Consider the following 21,432-nt stretch of genomic DNA (forward strand, 5'->3'; position numbering starts at 1 on the left):
GCTTATAACCTTGATTTGTGATATACGATAATATTCATAGGCAGGGAAGCATGATATTGTGATCTACTTATTAGGCTTTTTAGCCATTCCTTGCTTCCACCCTTGTAGATTAGCAGCTGCAGGTCGAAGACAGGCGGGCGGTGATCGTGTTTGGTGGACTGAAGGCTCGCGCTAGATTAGAAGATCTTCTTGTTTTTGTAGGTGTCAGTTGGTCGTTGGCCATACTGTTGCTGCTTGTGAACCTTTGAAATTTTTTTAATAGGCTTTGATGCATTGGATGAATTGTAATATTCTGGATATTGTAGTTATGACTTTTGGAGAATGCATATGGATATGAATGGTTTTAATTTATCTAGCTTTTGTTGTTGTTTCTTGTGGGAGTTGTGCTTTTTCTCGTGGTTGCTTTGATTCTGTAATTATGATATGCGTTGATGCCACTCCCACGTGAGTGATGTACGTGACCTCCGGTCCTGATCCCGCACTCTATCGCCCTCCGATTTAGGATTGTAGGGGTCAGGGGGTGGGGTCATGACAGTTATGGTATCAGAGCAGCCAAGATAGGATTCTTGGCCTAAGGAGTTTAGAAGTATCTTTAGAATATTTTTGGGTAGATTATAAACTGAGTGCTTGTGTCTTAGATTGAAGATGCCGAGGATGAGGGCCAATAATACAAGTTCTAGTAATGACAACACCAAGGCCCTCGGTGAGTTTGTCAAAACCTTAGGGGCCATGACACAAATGATGAAGCAAGCAATGTTGGCCCTGTCCACCCCTACCACAGGACAAAATGATAGTAACCTGATAGAGAGGTTTAAGAGGCTGGCACCTCCAACTTTCTTATGGTAGGGAAGTGTAGAGGAAGCAGAGAGATGGCTAATGCAAGTGGAAAATATTTTTATAGTCCTACAGTGCTTTGATGAGCAGAAGTTGAGACTAGTGGCCTTCATGTTAGAAGGGGACGCAGAACATTGGTGGTGTTTGGTTCAGCAGGCCTGGGAAGAGGATGAGATAATACCTACTTGGGAAGGATTTTTAGAGGACTTTAATGAAAAATATTTCCCTGAATCCATTAAAGAAAGGAAGGAGGTGGAATTCATAGAGTTACAACAAGGGAATTTGACCGTTGATCAGTATGAGGCCAAATTTTCAGAGTTATCCCAATACGCGCCGCATATCAACAACACTGAGGCTAGGAAGGCAAGCAAGTTTGAGAGATGTTTGCGGCCCGATATCAGAAGGAGAGTTTTGTCGGCCAATCTTAAGGCCTTTTCTTTATTGGTAGACTTGGCTAGGAAGGTGGAAAAGGACTGTGATGAATATCGACTAAAGAAAGAGAAGTGAAGGACAAGGGCTCCACCCTCTGGGGGTCCACAAGAAAAGGGAAGTCAAAGGAATCATAAGACCCAAAAGACCTCCCAGGGTGACGTCAAGCAGAGCCAGCTCATGTATTACACCTCTTGCAGGAAGCAGGGCCATGCAGCTTCTGAATGTTGGCTGAAGACCAGAACATGTTACAACTGTGGCAAGTTGGGCCACCTGATTAGAAATTGCTCGACATTGATGGATGAACCTAAACCTAAGACTTAGGGTCGGGCCTTTGCACTTGTCGGGGAAGGAGTTAAAGCCTCGACTTCGGGGAACTAGGAGTGTGTTTTGATTGGAATGTAGAGTCTAAAGTTTTGTTAGACCTTGTTTCCTCTCATTGTTATTGTAGTACCATATTTTGGCATATCTAATGGAATTCGGACCTTTACTGCCTTAAATTGTGTGTAACTGATTTGGGGGATCCTTAGAGATCCTTTTGTAAGATAACTGTGTGGAACTTTGCTTGAGGGGTGCATTCTCCCCCATCTAGTGAGAGCTAATAGGTGCCGTGTGATTGAAGTGATAAGTGTTTATACTATGACCCATGTGGTCAATCTTGCAATGAGTAAAATGTGATGTGTGAAACATGGTATGAATGTAGCAAGTGCTACGAGGTTTCTTAGGCATGCTGTGAGCATACTGCATGACCCTTAATGATATTGTGATTGATAAAAGCAGGTGCCTACTTTGAGCATATTGTAGGGCCTGGCTTTGTGATTTGTTGAGTGCCTACTTTGAGCATATTGTAGGGCCTAACTATGTGATTGATAACAGTGAGGTGCCTGCTTTGAGCGTATTACAGGGCCTAGCTTTGTGATTTGTTAAGTGCCTACTTTGAGCATATTGTAGGGTCTGACCTTGTGATAGTTAGGTGTCTGCTTTGAGAATATTGCAAGGCCTGACTTTGTGATTTGTTAGGTGCCTACTTTGAGTGTATTGTGGGGCCTAAACTTGTGATAGTTAGGTGCCTGCTTTGAGCATATTGCAGGGCCTGACTTTGTGATTTGTTAGATACCTACTTTGAGTGTATTGTAGAGCCTGACCTTGTGATAGTAGAGTGCCTGCTTTGAGTGTATTACAGGGCATGGTTTTGTGATTTGTTGGGTGCATACTTTGAGCGTATTGTAGGGCCTGACTATGTGATTGATAACAGTGAGGTGTCTACTTTGAGCATATTGCAGGGCCCGGCTTTGTGATTTGTTAGGTGCTTACTTTGAGTGTATTGTAAGGCCTGACCTTGTGATAGTTAGGTGCCTGCTTTGAGCGTATTGCAAGGCCTAACTTTGTGATTTGTTAGGTGCCTACTTTGCACGTATTGTAGGGCCTGACCTTGTGATAGTTAGGTGCCTGCTTTGAGCGCATTGTAGAGCTTGGCTTTGTGATTTGTTAGGTGCCTACTTTGAGCGTATTGTAGGGCCTGACCTTGTAATAGTTGGTGCCTTCTTTGAGCGTATTGTAAGACCTGATATTGTAATTGTACCGGGGTGCCTACTTTGAGAGTATTGTAGGGTCCGGCTTTGTGATTCTGTGATGCATGACCAGGACCAAGATTGTAGGATGCCTGCTTTGAGCATATTGCAGGACTTGATATTGTGATTGTACCGTGGTGATTACTTTGAGCGTATTGTAGAGCCTTTTGTGGTGCATGCTTTGAGCATAATGCATGACCACGACCAAGATTGTAGGGTGCCTTCTTTGAGCGTATTGCAGGACCTGATATTGTGATTGTACTGAGGTGCCTACTTTGAGCGCATTGTAGGGCCTGACTTTGTGACTGATACTAATAGAAAGCATGCTCTGAGCTTGTGGTAGGGCTTGACCTTATGATGGATAGTAGTGAGGCACCTGCTTTGGGCGTATTGTAGGGCCTAGTTTTGTGGTTGTGATTATTTCATATGTGTTTAAGTGTGTCGTATGATCGATGCTTGCAAGGTGACACTCTTTGAGTATTTTCAAACCATATTTACAGACTGATACCAATAGTCAGCTAGTAGTGGCTAAACTGGTTGACATTGATTAGAGTTGAATAGCTTGATTTGACTTATGTGTGTCAACTTGTTAATGTTGGCTGGTGAGTGCATGACACTGTGTGTGAAATGTGAAGCATGGACTACGAGATGTTGAAGATAAGACTATAGACAGTTGGATGACACAGTAGTGGATGTGTGAGTCTCCTCCCCCGGTTGTTGGATTTCATATGTATGATTTTGGGGACAAAATCCTTTTTGAGGGGGTATGATGTAAGGACCCCAATTTTAATTTTCCGAAAGTAGAAACTCACAGCAGTAGGGAGGAGGAAGCCCACGCCCCGCGCTAAGGAAGAAGGTCATCGCTGCAGATGAAAAGGGGCCTAGCATCGTCTGTGAAAGAGGTCTAGTGTCATTTGTGAAAGGAGCCTCGGGCTGGTTATGAAGAGAGAGAGAGAGAGATCCAGCGCCGACTGTGAAGACAAAGCAGTAGCACCGCCTATGGAGTGATGGGGTAATGTCGTACGTAAACTGGTATAGTCACGTGTGAATGGAAGTATCACCGCGAGCATAAGAGGTAGTGCCACAAGTGTAGCATCGCGAGGAGCATCATCGTGTGGAGCCTTGCCGTGTGTAGCCTCACCATTTGCAGTAACGCCACCTGGGCTAATGTCGAGCGTGAAGACAAAGGAGTATCGTCGTGCGCATAAGGGAGTATCGCCACTCGCGTAAGGGTGTATTGCTGCGCATGTTGAGTGCACGAGTTGATGAGCACGTGGCTGTGCGGCGGAGGCAAATAGTAGTCTACGGAGTTTCTTCCCTCTCATGTTTTCTCTGTCCCCTTGTGTGCCAAGTGGTAAAGGCTTGTTGTACCCACAATGATGCTTGCCCCCCATGCTTTCCCTTCTCTCTCTGCTCTTGCATACCATTTGTTAATTGTGTGATGCCACTTGTCCCATATTGCCACCACTTGTCCATTGCATGCTGCCACCATATGTGATTATTTATACACCCCACCACCAATGACATGGGGTTTCTAGTTCTCTCACACGTTCACCTCTCTGCCCTTTGTCATTTGACCTCTCCAAACTTTGTACCTTAAGATTGGACCTTAGCCTTTGGAGCTGGGCAGTCAAGGTGAAATTGGAGGAAGACTTTGGAGTTTCATTTGCAGTAAGTGGATCTAGCTTCCATGTTTCCTACTTTTGTTTGATGCATGTTATTTAGATCATCAAAGTGTGAAGTTCAAGCATGAATATGGATGTGAAATTAAATATGTGTGTGAATGTATGACATTGAGATATGGCTGGAATGTGCTATGTATGATGGTTATGATATTTGGTGGGAAAGAACCTCTGAGAATCAATTTTAAGAGGAAAATACCTTGTTTTAATAGCTATTTTAGTTTGGATGTTATTAGTCATTATCTGAAGTATGCTAAAACTATGAAATGGAATTCCAAGGAATTTACAAACTTTGTGATGGACTCCAATTGGTCTCATATCCTAACCATTTGAAAGGTCTATGAGTCTACTTTGAGTTTGGTGTTTATGACTAGCTGAAATTCTTGATAGTTTGGAAGACACAACTCGTTCTATGCATATATGTCACTATTAGTAGACTGTGATAATTTCTATGAATGTTACTTCTGTTATACTGAGAGTTTGACTAAGCAATTGGAGTCCAAATGACACAAAATTACTACCATTTCGAAAGATATGCGAGTATAGTAAAATGTTTGTTTTTTCCCACTACCAAAAGTCTTCACGAAAATGAAGTTATGTTTCAAATTGAGAGGGTATATCACTATCAACTATTTTCTTGGATTTTTCACTAATACTATTGTGGTCAGTGATTTTAACTATCCAAACAAAGTTAATTTTTGGCCAAACTATAGCCATTTGAAAGATCTTGGAATGGACTAAAATTCTCACAGAGAAACTATTTTGAAAATCTTCTTGGATAGAAAGTTATTCTTTGTTTTATGAAGATATGTCACTGTGGACAGCTTTTATAAAACTCAGAATTTATGCCTCAATCACCATGGATTTTGACTAACAAAAAGGGGTCCACTTTCTTCCAAACAATTGTCAGTTGAACGGTTCATAAGTAAGCTTAAATTCACATGTTGAGCAATTTTTGGAATTTCTTCTTGATTGTGAGGTATGAAGTAAATTTTAAAGACATGTCACTGCTTTCACTCCACAGCAGATTTCAGATAAAATATCTTCATTCTTTTGAACTTTTGAGGGACCAAACAAGGTCCAATTGTTTTCAAACTACCCTATTTGAAAGATAGATATGTTTAGTGTAAAATTGGTTTTGGAACCGTCTTCAAACTCCCAACGAATCAAATGTTATGACCCTATTTACAACCAGATGTCATGGCTTGAAATTGTAGTTGTAACACTGTTATTCCGTGATATGAACATTGTTATTCTGTGATATGGACACCGTTATTCTATGAATCTGATACTGTTAAAATGTGATTTGCAACTACTAAAATGTGAAATTGCTGCTATCCTGATGATATATTGATATCATCCTAATGATGAAACCGTGTTGCTTATGTGTTATGTGAATGGGTACCTACTGTGTGAATGATGGTATCATGCTACTTATATGTTATATGAATGGGTACCAACTATGTGAATGATGGTACCATACTGCTTATGTGCTATGTGAATGGGTACCTACTATGTAAATAATGGTACCGTGTTGCTTATGTGTTATGTGAATGGGTACCTACTGCGTGAATGATGATACTGTGCTGCTTATGTGTTATGTGAATAGGTACCTATTATGTGAATGATGGTACCGTGCTGCTTATGTGTTATGTGAATGGGTACCTACTGTATTCATGAAGGTATTGTGCTGCTTATGTGTTATGTGAATGGGTACCTGTTGTGTGAATGATGGTACCGTGTGTTAAGTGAATGGGTACCTACTATGTGAATGATGGTACCGTGCTGCTTATGTGTTATGTGAATGGGGACCTACTGTGTGAATGATGGTACCGTGCTACTTATGTGATATGTGAATGGGCACCTACTATGTGAATGATGGTGATGGTAGCTAAGATCTTCCTTAACTTCCCATGATAGTAGGAGTGTCGCAGCCACCCAGATCTCTATGGGTACTTCGCAATGGGTAACCCTTTGGTAGTTGGATATTGTGATACTGTGATTGTTATGTGATTACTTGAGATGTGAGATTGACCTGAGATATATGATTACTTGAGATATGTGACTGATCTAAGATATGTATTTGGCCTGATGAATAGGGCTAGAGAGAGGGTTGTGCTGTTGATTTGGTTATGCTCTCTTTATTTATGTGGATCTATTGAAATATGATAGATTACTTGTGTATATGATATCTTAAATCTTATTTTGTGTCTGCTCTACCATGAAAAGCATCATCCTATAATTATGACATAACTGTGATGCATGACTCCTGTTTTATGAGCATGGCTTAGAACCTTGATTTGTGATGTGTGATAATATTCATAGGTAGGGAAGCATGATACTACCATCTACTTACTGGGATATTTGGCTCATTCCTTTGCTTCCGCCCTTGTAGATTAGCAACTGCATGTCAAAAACAGGCGGGCGGTGATGGTGTTTGGTGGGCTAAAGTCCCGCGCTAAACTAGAAGATCTTCTATGTTTTTGTAGGTGTCAGCTGGCCATAGGCCGTACTGTGCTGTTTGTGAAGCTTTAAAATTTTGTTAATAGGCTCTGGTGCCTTAGATGAATTGTAATATTCTGGATATTGTAGTTATGACTTTTGGAGAATGCATATGGATATGAATGGTTTTAATTTAACCAGCTTTTTGTTATTGTTTCTTGTGGGAGTTGTGCTTCTTTTCGTGGTTGCTTTGATTCCTTAATTATGACACGTGCTGATGCCACTCCCACTTGAGTGACGTACGTGACCTCCGGTCATGATCCCGCACTCTGTCGCCCTCCGGTTCAGGATGGTAGAGGTCAGGGGTTGTGGCAAGAACCCCCAAATGAGTAACCCATTCGCCTCTTTCTTTTTCTTTGTTTCGCTGTGTTTCCCTTTGTTTCGTTTTGTTCTCTTAGGTTCACGTACTGTCATTCATTCTACCTCAAACCCTCTTTCTATCTCTTGACCAAACTGCTTTTGTTTTATTCATTACCTCTTTCACCTTATTACTCGTACTTTATCTTTTACTTATATCTTTCATTTTACTCCATTTATCTTATCTTCCCTTACCCCATTTTATTTACTTCATTAACTCTATTTTATTTTACCTCATTATTTTTTTATTTTATTATTATTACTACTTCTTTAGTTTATTTTATTTTTATCACCTCATTTTATTCTATTTTATTTTTACTTCTTTCATTTTATTTTACCTCACTCATTTTATTTTATTTTCCTTTATTCTATTTATTTTATTTCGCTTATTTTATCCTACTTTACTTTACCTTATTTTTACTTTATTTTATTTTTTATTCATTTATTTTATTTTATTTCACTTTGTTTTAGTTCATTTTATTTACCTTCTTTATTTTATTTCACTTTACTTTATTTCCATTACCTCAGTTTATTTTATCTTTTAACTCCTTTATTTTATTTTACTTTATTTTATTCTATTTCTCTTACTTATTTTATTTTATTTCATTCTAATTCCATTTTCTAATTTTATTTTTAATTTAATTCATCCCTTTCCATTTCATTTTTTTTATTTCATATCATTTCACTTTATTTTAATTTCAACAAGTCTGCGTCCCTAGACCCACTTGTTAGGACATCTCACGTGTGTGTGTGTGTGTGTGTGTGTGTGTGTGCGCGTAATAACGCAGAAAAACAAGTTAAGGGAGTTGAAGCCGAACCGACCTCAGTCCTGGGGGCATTCTTCGTGATCTAAAAGGGGCCCCAAGCGAGCTAGCCCCAGCATGTCACGAACCCACGTGAGGTAAGTCCCATTTCACGATCTTAATTCCTCTCTCACCGGTTGGTATACCTGCCCGCGTCTCCTTCACGAGGCTCCCGAGAGAGCAATCTCAGGTCCTGAGTCCATCGTGAACCCGGAACCCGGCCATCAGGTCATTTCAACCCAAAGGTGAGATCAAGGAACCTAATCAGTGTTGCCTTCCTAGCAACACTTCATCTGCTCACGGTTCCATCACAGAAAGGTTTCATTCGCCTTCTTGACCGCGCTTCATCTACTTGTAGTTCTGTAACGTAAACGTTTCGCCTTCCTAACAAAGCTTCATCTACTCGTGGCTCCGTCATAGAAATGTTTCACCTTCCTGGCAACGCTTCATCTGCTCGCGGTTCTGTCACATAAACGTTTCACCTTCTTGGCATTGCTTCATATGCTTGCGGCTCCGTTACAGAAATGTGTCACCTTCCTGTCAACACTTCATATTCTCGCGGCTCCGTCATAGAAACATTTCCCCTTCTTGACAATGCTTCATCTACTCGCAGGTCCGTCATAGGAAACATGGCTCCATTCAAAAGACCTTTCTCCAGCTCTTCGCTCACAAACATATGTCACAGCCCTGGTGTGTCTTCCCGCACAAACACGCAGCTAGTCACACCTCCATCCTTTTACAACTCACCTAGGGTATTTGTTGATCCAGGGAGCCGTATGCAAACAAGATCCCTCTTACTATACATCATCAAGAAAGAAGGATTCCTGAGCCAGACATGATGAATACACGACAAGGATCATCATGAACAAGAAAGATCTTTTAGGCAAACATAGTCACGAAACTATGGGTAAAATTGACAAAGAAAAAAAAATGAGCATGGTAAAAGCCCGCAAAGGAGCCATGAGTAAAAATGACACGGGGGCATGGCCATGAAGCCATGAGTAAGAGAGTCTTAAAAATTAAAATCAGGCATGGTGAAAACCCAAAAGGGCGCCATGAGTAAAACCGAAAATCAAAGGTTGACGTGACCTCAGGTTCATGGGTAAAAGAGCCTCAATAAAAGGAGTTGGTGAAAACCATTCTTGTGGCACTACTTCTACACAGTTCAGGTGAAAACCCAAAAGGGCACTTGGACTAATGAACAGGTTGACACAACTTCTTAACCAAAGATGACTTCAGCCATCTACCGAAAGAAAATTTGAAGGTACTGTGTGCAATTCAGACGAGCCCTGCCCCATTAACTAGATTGGGACAAAACACCCACCAAGGGCACCCACTAGTCGGCCCCAGAGCCAAAATGAAGCTCCTACAATACTGGGAACAAGTTTGTCAAGAACCCTCAGTTGTTACAAATAAAGCAACTAAATTGGGACAAAACGCCCACCATGGGCACCCACTAGCCGGCCCTAGAGCCAAAATAAAGTTCCTGCAACACTGGGATCAATTCCGCTATTACAAATAAAGAAACTAGATTGGGACAAAAATGCCCACCAAGGGCACCCACTAGCCAGCCCCAAAACCAAAATGAAGTTCCTATAACACGGAGATCAAGTTCACCTCTGATGTCACAAATAAAGCAACTAGATTGGGGAAAAATGTCCACCAAGGGAACCCACTAATTGGTCCATTAGGAGGTGTTGTTGAGATGGAACGATAAGCCCTTCCACAAGGCACCCTATTAGCACACTCTATCAAAAAAATAAAAATGGATTCCATTGGCATTGAGAAGGAAGCCCTTAAGCAAGGCCCCCAATCACTAGAATCCACTTCAGTCACCCCTTTAGAAAGTCCTCCTCAAGGATTGTGCTGATGCCGGCGATCGAGAAAAAAAATCTTGAGAGGCAATAAAAATGTCTCAGTAAGGATTCGAAAGATGAACTTTGACATCAAATTTTGTTCTGAATGCTACACTTCTCGCTTCTCTTGAAAAGCAGCATTCGGCATGGCAAGTTGCTATACATCATATTTAACTTACTTGTATTCCCGAGTAGCATCAGGAGAGAGCTAGTAACAACCTGGTTCTGTTGGTACCCAAGACACCACCAGACCATGGGAACATTGTAAATTAAGCCCAAAAATAGGTAACCTTAAAAAGAACACTAGCATGGCCTCAGAAAGCATGAAAGGGGTAGCTTGGGAATCCCGAAGGACGCTCAGATTAGACATGATTAGGGCGAAACTCAATTCTCAAATCTAGCCCTTGTCATGCTGAAAAGAGACCTTATATATCTACAAACCAGACCACTGCCATCTGATCCATAGCGTCGAAAAACCTTCAATGACCAAATCTGGGCTCAATCAGACCTTCCAAGACCATTCTAAGCTCAAACTACCACAAAAAAAATAGGTTTCATACTATTGCGGTGTGGCATCAGTGAACTAATTGCCATATCTGGATACCGTGTTTTCAACCCTCATGATAATTTTCAAGTGCTCATAGCTCGCTCGTTTGGAATTGGAACAAGCTTAAAATCTGTCACGAGCTAAATCTCGACAGCCCGGTCATTTTGACATATGGCACTCGTCATGGCGTGGCCCGAGACGAAAGAACTTCTAGAGAGAAAGTGGGCCCAAAAGCATGAAAATCAGAATTTTTGAAAGATGACATTTCGTACTTCGAGAGGACATAACCCAAAATCTGGGTATCGAATCGATCCAAATATAGGTCCATTGCGACCGCATCGCGAAGGGGTAAAGTTTGGTTCAATGTTTGCATTCAACTAAGGGTGGATAACGTGAATTTTAAGGTTGAAGATGGCAAGAGTTTCCCAGACGCCGGAATCCCATTTTTCGGTGACTTCCCAGATTTGGAATATATTCAAATGAAGATCAAATAGGGCCAAACTTAATGCAGAATGATCGTGACAATGTCCTCTTCAAATCAAAATAAAAAAGATGATTCGAACAATCACGGATCGCACTACATTGGCAATCAAAGGCTATGAACTTGGCTGGATTTTTACCCTTCCGGAAAACTCCGTTTCAAGGTAATCAATGGCATAAAAATGTTTAGAACGGATCAAACATCAATTCTATGATAATAGATTGTCCCAACCACTGCCACAAGAGTCCGAAAAAGCACCCGAAGTCTAGCAATGGCGAGAGGCCCCTCGAGCAGGGATGGTTTCATCATTAACCCAAAAGATTTAAAGGGTATTTTGGTCATTTTGTCCAAAAATGGGATTTTATTTAAGTTCATTTAATGTGTAATTTTCAGTAATTTAGCTTAGTTTTGAGCGTTTCACCTATGTTTGGGGGTAGCTCTATATAAACAAGTTTAGGTCAATTGTAAAAGGGCTGCCTCATTCGTTAATGATACATTTACTCAACTTTGCTTCTAATTCTTGGATCCAGTGGTGAGGAGAGAGAAAAATTTTAATGAGAGAAGTTACCCTCAGCCTATACACCCTATCCTACACTGTGGTCCACGCGTACCAACCTTGACTTGTGGCTAACCGTTCTCTTTCTTGTGTGCAAACAAAGAGGCTAAAGCAACGTGTTTAGGCTAGGTCATGTCTCAAGTCCTCCCTCTCTCCTCTCTTTCTCTTCTTTCCTCTTTCTTCCTCTCTCTACATTGTCTTGCCTCGCGCAGCAACATGGAACTGTAACAAACATGCGGTCCTATCTTTCTCTCTTTACCTTTCTCTCTCTCACCACATGATAAGTTTCGAAGCCGCAGCACTTGCGAGCCCATCTCTCTCTCTCTGCACCTTTCTCTCTTTTACCTCACACAGCAACTCGAAACTGCTGCAAAAATGCGGTCCCATCTTTCTCTCTGCGCCTTTTCCATTGTTGCGCGGCTAGTTTCGGAGCCACAACACCTACAACCCTATCTCTTGTTGCACTCTTCTTCTCTTCCTAGCAACTCAAAACCGCAACAAACTTGAGGTCCCATCATTCTCTCCTCTTTTCCTCTTCTCATCCTTACTTTGAGCGTCACCATTGTAGATTTGTGGCGTCACTCCCTTTCTCTTATATCGCTCGTTGTTTCATATGGAGCCGCGACAATGTCCAATACCAACTTCCCATAACTCATTTCTACCCTTTATTTTTCTCCATTCCTTCTTCTGTATTGATGGTTTCCCGTTATCGGTCACACGCTCAACTTGATAACTCTTAGAGTAGTCTCAAGAGTCTTAACACTCGTATCACCGCTCTAACTTCCTTTCCATAGAGTGGAGTTGAGTCACAAGAGATATACACGCTCTTGCCCTCACTCACTTAGATGAAGTCATCCTGAGTTGGTAGTCGAGAGAGTTAGGACTCTTTAGCTACTCTGATCGTCAAGTTTCGCAGCGTTTTCAATAGAGGGGCATCTGTCATCCCTTCTTCTTCATCCTTCATTAGCCAGCCAGTCCCTATTCGAGTTAACTATTATAGAGGGGTACTTTCGAGTTCACATTGCAAGCTCTGGAGTAAAAGAACGAAACGATGCATCAAAGTTTGAGGAGAGTTCGTGTCCAAACCATGCTGGTAGACAGTCGGAGGGCTTCATGATTATTCTAAGAGGGTGACTGCTCGGGCGTATCCCCGAACCCACAAACGATGAGGTAAACGTCTAAACGCACCCTTGTCAAAAAATCTCTCTTGTTGTTGGTTCTTATCCACATAACGAAGAGCGCACGTGTACGCTTAAAACATGTCCCGCAAGCACACTCCTCACGATTGTTTGAGAGTGGGTTTTCTCTCACCAAGAAAACTAAGCCCCGACCAATAATGACCAAAATACCCCTTAAATATTTTGGGTTAATGACGAAACCATCCCTCCTCGAGGGGCCTTTCGCCATTGTCTGACTTCGAGAGCTTATTCGAAATCTGGTGGTAGTGGTTGGGATGATCCATTGTCGTAGAATATGTTCTGAACATTTTGATGCCCTTTGATCATCTTGAAACGGAGTTTTCCTAAAGGGTAAAAATTCGGCCAAGTTCATAGCCTTTGATCGTCAATATAGTGCGATCCGTGATGTTTCGAATGCTCTTTTTTATCTTGATTTGAAGAGGACACTGCCATGATCATCTTGCACTAAACTTTATCCGATTTGATCTTCATTTGAGTACATTCCAAATCTAAGAAGTCACCGGACAATAGGATTCCGACGATCGGGAAACTCTTTCCATCTTCAACCTTGAAATTCAGTTGAACACAAACATTATACCAAACTGTACCCCTTCGCGTTGCGGTCGCAACATACCCATATTTGCATCAATCCGATACCCAAATCTCAGGTTATCAACTTTCAAAGTACGATATCTCTTCTTTCAAAACTCTGATTTTTAGGATTTTGTGCCCACTTTCTCTCTAGAAGTTCTCTCGTCTAGTATCACACCATGACGCGTGCCATATGTCAAAATGACCTGGCTATCGAGGTCTATTTGTGACCGAATTTGAGCTTTTTCTTATTCCAAACGAGAAAGCAATGAGAACTTGAAAATAGTCCCGAGGGGTGACAACACAGTTTCCAGATATGGCAACTGGTTCACTGAGGACACACCGCAATAGTATGAAACCTACATGTTTTTGGTAATTTAGTCTCAGAATAGTCTTGGAAGGTTCGATTGAGCTCAAATTTGGTCCTTGGGGGTTTTTCGACGCTCTAATATGATGTTTTTGGTCTGGTATTGTTTTGAATCCCAAAAAATAGGGTTGTATTTATAAGGTCTCTTTTCAGCATGATAGGAGCTGTATTTGATAATTGAGTTTCATCTTGATCATGTCAAATATCATCGGAATGTGATGAAAGCGTCCTTAGGGCATCCCAAACTATCCTTTTTCATGCTTGTTGAGGCCATTCCAGTGTTCTTTTCAAGGTTGCCCACTTTTAGGCTTATTTTGCAGTGTTCCCATAGTTTGGCAGTATCTTGGTACTGACAGGACTAGGTTGTTACTTGCTCTCTCCTTATACGAATCGAGAATAAAAGTACGTAAAAAATGATATATAACAGTATGCGAGTGTGTGATGTGAGTGTGAGGGTGAGAGTGTTACAATGTGTGGTGTAGGTGTGAGGGTGAGAGTGTGAGTGTGTGTGATTGTCAGTGTAAGTGTGTAAGTGAGAGTGTGGAGCCACAGGGAAAGATAGAGTTGTAGGGATGGAGCTGTAGAGATGAAGCTACAGGTGATGAAGCCGCAAGTGACGGAGCTGTAGGTGACAGAACTGCATGAATGGAGCCGTAGGTGATGGAGCTGTAGGGACGGAGCTGCAGGTAACGGAGTAGAAGGTAACGGCGCTGCAAGCAACGGAGTTGTAGAGACGGAGCTGCAGGTAATGGAGCCACAAGTGACAGAGCTATAGGAATGGAGCTGCAGAGACGGAGTTGCAGAGACGAAGCTACAGGGACAGAGCAGCAAGTAACAGAGCCACAACTGACGAAGTTGTAGGTAACGGAGCAACAGAGACGAAGCTATAGGGACAGAGCTACAGGTAATAGAGTCGTAGGTGACGAAGCTGCAGGAACGGAGCTGCAAGGACTGAGCAGCAAGCACGAAGATGCAAGTAACGGAGCCACATGTGACAGGGCCGATGGAGTCGCAAGTTTTGCTACAGGAACGGAGCTACAGAGATGGAACTGCATGGATGGAGTTGTAGGGATGGAGCTGCAGGGACGAAGCTGTATAGACGGAGCTGCAGGTACAGAGCTGTAGGTAATGGAGGTATAGGTGATGGAGCCGCAAGTAATGGAGCCATAGGTGATGGAGCTGCAGGTGACAAAGTCGCAGGTTTTGCTACAGCTCCGTGCACAGCGAAGGAGTGCAAAGAGAGAGAGAAAGAAAAAGGAAAGACTGAGGGAAAAGGAGAGAGAGTGGGCTTAGGGTGTGACCTAGTTTAGGTGCACCACCTTTGAACCCCTTTACTTGCACATGAGAGAGAGGGAGGCTAACTATAGGTCAAGATTAGGTTGTAGGGACTATGGTGTAGGCTAGGGTGTATGGGATTGAGGGTTGTAAATCCTAAGGTGGTTGTAACTTTGGGGTTCTAAGAAGTGGGAAGTCCAATGGCAATTACCCAAGGTGGTAAATTTTTCCCTCTCTTCTCTCTTAAAGTTGGAAGTTACTCACAATCAAAGGCTTGAAAGGGCAAAAACCCAATTTTTATTACACTTCCCAACTTAGATTTACAAATGACTTAAGCTCACTTACATAGAGGAAACACAAAACAAGGGTGAAATGCTCAAAACTAAGCTAAATTGTGAAAAATTATAACTTAATGGATTTAAAATAAAATCGTGTTTTTGGACAAAATTATTAAAATGCCCCTTATTTCTTTTTAGCAAATGACAAAATCATCCCTCTGTAAGGGGTCTCTTGTCATTGCTAGACTTCGGGAGTTTTTTTTAATGCTTACAACAGTGATTCGGGCGATCGATTGTCGCAGAATCGATGCTTTATTTATCACAAACATTTTGATGCCCTTTGATCGTCTTGAAATGGAATTTTTCATGAAAGGGCAAAAATCTAGCCAAGTCCATAAACTTCGACCACCAATCTGGTGCGATCCACGATAGTTCAAGTCCTCATTTTGATCACAAATTAAAGGGGACATTGTCACCATCATTTTGCACCAAAGTTTGTCCGATTTGGTTTTCGTTTGAACATTTTCCAAATTCAAGAGGTCATCAAAAAATGGGATTCCGACGACCAGGAAACTCTTACCATCTTCAGCCTTGAAATTTGTACTATCTAACTAAACATAAATATACAAAACTTGTAGCCCTTCACGATGCGGTCACAACAGATCTGATTTCGTGTCGATTCGACTTACAGATCTCAAGTTATTACTTCGCGAAATATGGGATGTATTCTTTTAAAATTCTGATTTTTATGGTTTCAGGCTGATCTTCTCTCTAGAAAATTTCTCGTCTCAAGCCACGTCATGATGCTTGTCATATATCAAAATGACCAGGTCGGCCAAACCCAGCTTGTGTCCGAATTTGAGCTTATTTCGATTCCAAATGAATGAGTTATGAGAATTTGAAAATCATCCCGAGAGGTGAAAACATAGTTTCCATAAATGGAAACTAGTTCACCGAGGCTACACTTAAATAGTGTAAAGCCCACCATTTTATGATAATTTACACCCAAAATGGTCCGATTGAGCCCTAATTTGGTCCCTGAGGGTTCGACATTTCGGATCTAATGACAATGGTTTGATACTGTTTTGAGGCTCCAAAATAGTGTTGTAGTTATAAGATCCCTTTTTAGCATGATATGAACTAGATTTGAGAAATGAGTTTCATCCTGATCATATCAAAACTTATTAGAATTCCATGAAAATTTATGATCATCCTTCAGTCATCCCAAACTACTATTTTCATGCTCTTTGAAGCCATTCCAATACTTTTTTAGAGGTTGCCCAATTTTAGGCTTATTTAGCAGTGTTCCCCTGATCTGGCAGTGTCTTGAGTACCGACAAGACCAGCTTGTTACTGACTCTCTCCTTATGAAACTCGGGGATACAAGTAAGTTAAAAATTACATATAATAGTCTTCTATAAAAGTGATGAAATTTCTTTTGCAGCTTTTGGTAGCCACATTCATAGGATCACATATGTCACTATGAATAATTTCTAAAACGTTAATAGCTCTTTTTTCCCAGTGGTTATTTTCCTTGTTAGTTTTCTTGCATACAAGACTCGCAAATTTTCTATAAATCACCCTTATAATTTTGAAGAATACTATCCTTTTTCAATCTTTCCATTCTTTTGTAATTAATGTGTCCTAAGTTCTAACCTCATATCTCATAGGGTAGCATCAAAACATTAGGGGACGAGACATAAGCAACGTTCTCTTTCATTTAAATAGAAAATAAATCATTCACAATATGTCCAGCCATAACAACATTATTACCCATCTTGACTACCACCTTCTCTCCAACAAAAGTGGTAACAAATCCTGCTTGAGCCATCTTGGGAACAAAACTAAACACTTCATCATATCAGGAGTTTAAAGTTCTTGCTTTAGGATCAAGACGTTTCTACTCTTCACTTTAAGCTCACAATCTTCCACTCCATACACATCGGTATTTTAGTTTCTTGCCATATACATATATTGCTCTCTTAACCCCATGGGAGTAAAAGAGTGAAAGCCTTCTCTGGTATTTGTGACATGAGCTGTAGCTCCCAAGTCAAGGCATCAAGAAGCTCCCTTGGGGTTGGCTAGCAAAGTCTCAAAGTCCACACAAGAAAATTCCTTGTTGGTCTCACTAAATTTGTTGAACCGACAATGCTTGGCTATGTGACCCACCTTCTTACAAATAAAACAAGTCATAGTCTCTCTCGTTCTCTTTTATTTCCAAAATCTCTCTTTTTGTTATCTCCTATATTTCCAAAATTATTTCTATCCTTTCATTTCTTAGGTTTAAAATATGGTGAAAGTTTTATCATGTATACGGCTTCCCTTGGAGTTGATGTTGTTGCATGATTTTAGTTCCTCCTTTCTTCTTCTCCTTTGATTGTCGTGATGAGCTCCTCCAACTTTAGGGCTTTTCTTCTATCTGAGAGGGAGGACACAAAAGTTTCCCATGAATTAGGAAGTGAATTCATGAGATGAATCACTTGCATGGGTTCAATAGGTTTCATGCCTGTGTCCTTCATCTCTCGAACTAATACATGAAAGGTATGCACATGATTTGAGAATTAGGTCCCTCAGCCATCTTTAAATCATTGTACTTTTTCATAGCCATGGCTTGTTTCATGGGAGAAAGATCTGCATACTCTCTCTCAAGCCTATCATAGATTCCACTTACAGTAAAAATTGACTCATACTCGGAAGCATACGAGTAGGTCATAACACATAAAAAGATGTGCTTACATCTCAAGTTCCTTCTCTTCCAAGTAGCATACTCATATTTGACTGCTTGAGATGAGTCATTGCTTAGACGATGAGGACGACGCTCACAGAGCATCTCATGCAAGTGTTCCTCATAAAAGGACATATCCAAATTTTTTTTTCCAAGAGGCATAATTGGTCCCATCAAACCTTTCAGTTTTTAAGATCTTCAAGATGAAGGTATGGGCAACCATATCATTTATTCCCAAGCTTGATCTAGGTTCAATAAAAAGAAAAGACTCGTAATGGAAACAACTAACTCGCTCTGATACCAATGAAGACAGACCAACATGATATTGCAGGGGTATTTATATATATATATATATATTTATTTATTTATTCTTTTCACCCCTTTTTGTTTCGGCAAATATCACTTATAAGTGGTCTTGTTATAATAATTCTTGCTTTAAAAAAATAAAAGTAAAACCAACAAATCCAAGATCTTAAATCGTGATGTCATTAAACTAATTTTCTTTAAACAAAGAAAAATAATCACTACTTCTCAAGCTTGGGAATGTAAAAACAATATAATTAAAAGGCAAGAAATAAAAGAAGAATACCGAAGATTACCTCACCCAATTTATTACACCCCACACCGAGTCACCACCATCCGATGGAGCAGGATCAACGATCAAACCTTAATCTCAATGGGAAGGCAAGTTTCACTGCAAACCTTTTAATGGAACCGTGAACTCCTCTTGGTCACAAAATTCGATCTTAGGTACAAACCCACAAAACCTATTTCAAGCAAGATGGCATCTACTTGCTACTGCCCAACCCTTTTCAACAAAGCAAGATGAGAGACAGAGACATGGTGCAGAAAGTGGGGCATGCTCCTTTTCATGATCTAGAGAGAGAGACCCTTTGACATGCCCCTCCTTTTCTATTAAGAGAGAGAAAAAAAAATATTTTAGAGAGAAGAGAGAAATTGGTATGCAGAGAATTATTGGCAAGGGGTCCTCTTTTTATAGTGCTAAAAATAAGATAAGGGTTTTCTATGGTTTACCTCTTCTTGTGGATTGCATATGAACCGTTGATCATGGGTGACTTGTGGGGTGAGAGATTTAAGCCCTCCATTCCATAAATGGGTCACCAGCATGCTATGGAATGTGTTGGAACCTTTATCCCTCTTTTCCTTTGACCATTATCCCATCAATAGAAATTAAATAAGATAACATTAATCATAATATTGTGCTTTATCCAAAATATACAAAAGCCTTATCAAACTTTTAAAAGATTCATTCAAATCTTCTTCAAGACAAAAACACTTGTCCAAATCTCATAATAACTTTGCCTTCAAGCCAAAGTTATCACTCTTATCAACTCATCCCATAAAATAGGAAATCTCCTAAAAGTGGACCGTGCCACTCACGGGGATAGGAAGCCGCAAAAAATTAGGGTGTGCCACCTATGTGGTGGCTTTGTTGGCGCCCACCAATTTAGGGCATGGTGGGCCCTGTGCAAAATAGGCCCCCAATGTTATTTTTTAATATTTAAAAATTAATAAATGGATTTTAGAATTATTTCCAATATTTACAATATTAAAAAATCAATATCTCTATTTTTATAAATCCAAATTTTATAAATAAAATATTCAAAGGTATATAAAAATTTAAATAATAATTTTAAAATCATATTATCATATAATAAACATAATTAAATTCATTAGATGGGATAAAGATCCATATGGTCTAAGAATAAACAATCTGGGGCACTCCACCTTCAATCATGGACTACGGTCCACACTTGTTTTATCAACCGACCCAGTGTTTTCCATGACTCACAGTCCATGCAAGGGCTCATTAGTGGGTCACCAAGGTCTGGTTAATGAGTTAAGGGGTTGTAATCCCAGTTTGTAGATTTCAGGTTCTCCCTTAGAGATATGTCAATGTCATCTAGACCTGATGCGACCATTGCTTCTATGACTTATAGGGGCATCTCTCGCATATGCATAAGATTCACCCTAAAAAGTGGTTTGTTTTTCCAAAACATCTATCATTATGGATGTTGTGTAATGGTACATAGAAGAGGCTTTAGCCCCCATCTCTGAAGGTCACCATCACACACAAGGGTCACACAGTCCCTCGGCTCACTCATCCGGGTATACTCAGACCTCATAAAGGGATGGCCTATTAGAACCCTTATGGGATAGTTTTATATGCACAGGTAACATAGGTTTTTCTCAACCGATTGGCCTAGACCGTCAAGCACAGTTCGGTATCAACAAATGTTATTTGGTTAGTATGATCCACGAGGGATCACACTCCCACTGAGTTCATGTTCCATTATATCAAATGTTTTTCATTACAAGCACTAATAGGGCCTTTAATGGCCACACTCACCCAACAATGATGAATTCTTTAAAAATCAAATCTACATGGAGCTAGGGTTTCAACTACAATCTTGATGGAGCTTTAATGGAGATTTTCTCACACTAAATTCTCGCATCTTTTCTCTTGACTTTCTCTTAGTGAAGTTTCCTCTCATGAAGTAGGAGGAAGAGTGGCTTGAGAATGGTGTGCCACTCACGAGAGAGTTTCTCACTCTAAAAACTCAAGAAGGTGGAGAGAGAGAGAGAGAGATGAGGGGCATCCCACTCTATGGAGGAAGAGTGGGATATATGGAGGCGTACACTCTTTGGAGTGTTTCTCACTAAAAGCTTCCAAATGGAAGCGAGTGTGATGAAAATAGTTGGGCATGCCTCTTGGAGAGAGAGTGAAAAACTTAAGTTACATCTTAAAATGGGCAATTGAGGGACTATTTATAGGCTTAGTGTAGAGATGCATCTAGATGAATTAATCTTAGCCACTGCAACCAATCATCTATGATATAAAGATAGGCTTGATCCTAGCCACCTATCTTTCATCATGTGATCTTGATGAATGGATTAACACTTTTATCCTCCATATTAAGTATAACTCATTCCAAATTTCCCATAATTAACATTAATCACCAAAATCAACTTTGCTTTCATAAAATCCATGCTCAATTTACATAATCAAATAAAAAACCATAGCTAGGGGTTTGTCCTTATGTATTTTGACACATTTTTTAGAAACAATGTTAAAATTGAATTTTCCCTTCACTTTGGTGAGCCAGTTCAACCAATTACATAGTGCCATATAAAATAAGTGGTTATATGCACAATTATACATGTCCTTAAGTTTTAAACAATAATATCTAACCTTGTGCCCTTTATAGAAGAATTTGCACATGTGCACACAGCCATAAATCTCACACACAAACTATTTGCCAAAATCCAAAATTTGAATTTCCATAAAACCATAAAAAGTCCCATTACAAAACTTTATTATAATAAATCCACAAATGACAAGGGAGCCCCCCATTAGGGCTGATGCCACCCCACGTCA

The 21,432-nt window shown here is 40.4% G+C and overlaps 1 protein-coding gene across 1 annotated transcript; it reads left to right on the top strand.

Annotated features, from left to right (window-relative positions):
• Positions 1 to 876: 876 nt before the first annotated feature.
• On the top strand, positions 877 to 1,341 carry LOC148779480 (uncharacterized). Its single transcript, XM_088852661.1, has one exon. The coding sequence runs from the start codon at positions 877 to 879 to the stop codon at positions 1,339 to 1,341; it is 465 nt and encodes a 154-aa protein (XP_088708787.1).
• The last annotated feature ends 20,091 nt before the right edge of the window (positions 1,342 to 21,432 follow it).

The sequence above is a fragment of the Amborella trichopoda genome, chromosome 12 (assembly GCF_054954075.1).
Source record: "Amborella trichopoda isolate Santa Cruz 75 chromosome 12, AtrichopodaSantaCruz75HAP2 v2.0, whole genome shotgun sequence".
NCBI classification, from domain to species: Eukaryota; Viridiplantae; Streptophyta; class Magnoliopsida; order Amborellales; family Amborellaceae; genus Amborella; species Amborella trichopoda.

Coding starts and splice junctions, on each gene's coding strand:
- LOC148779480 (XM_088852661.1), top strand. CDS start 877: ATGCAAGTGGAAAATATTTTTATAGTCCTACAGTGCTTTGATGAGCAG.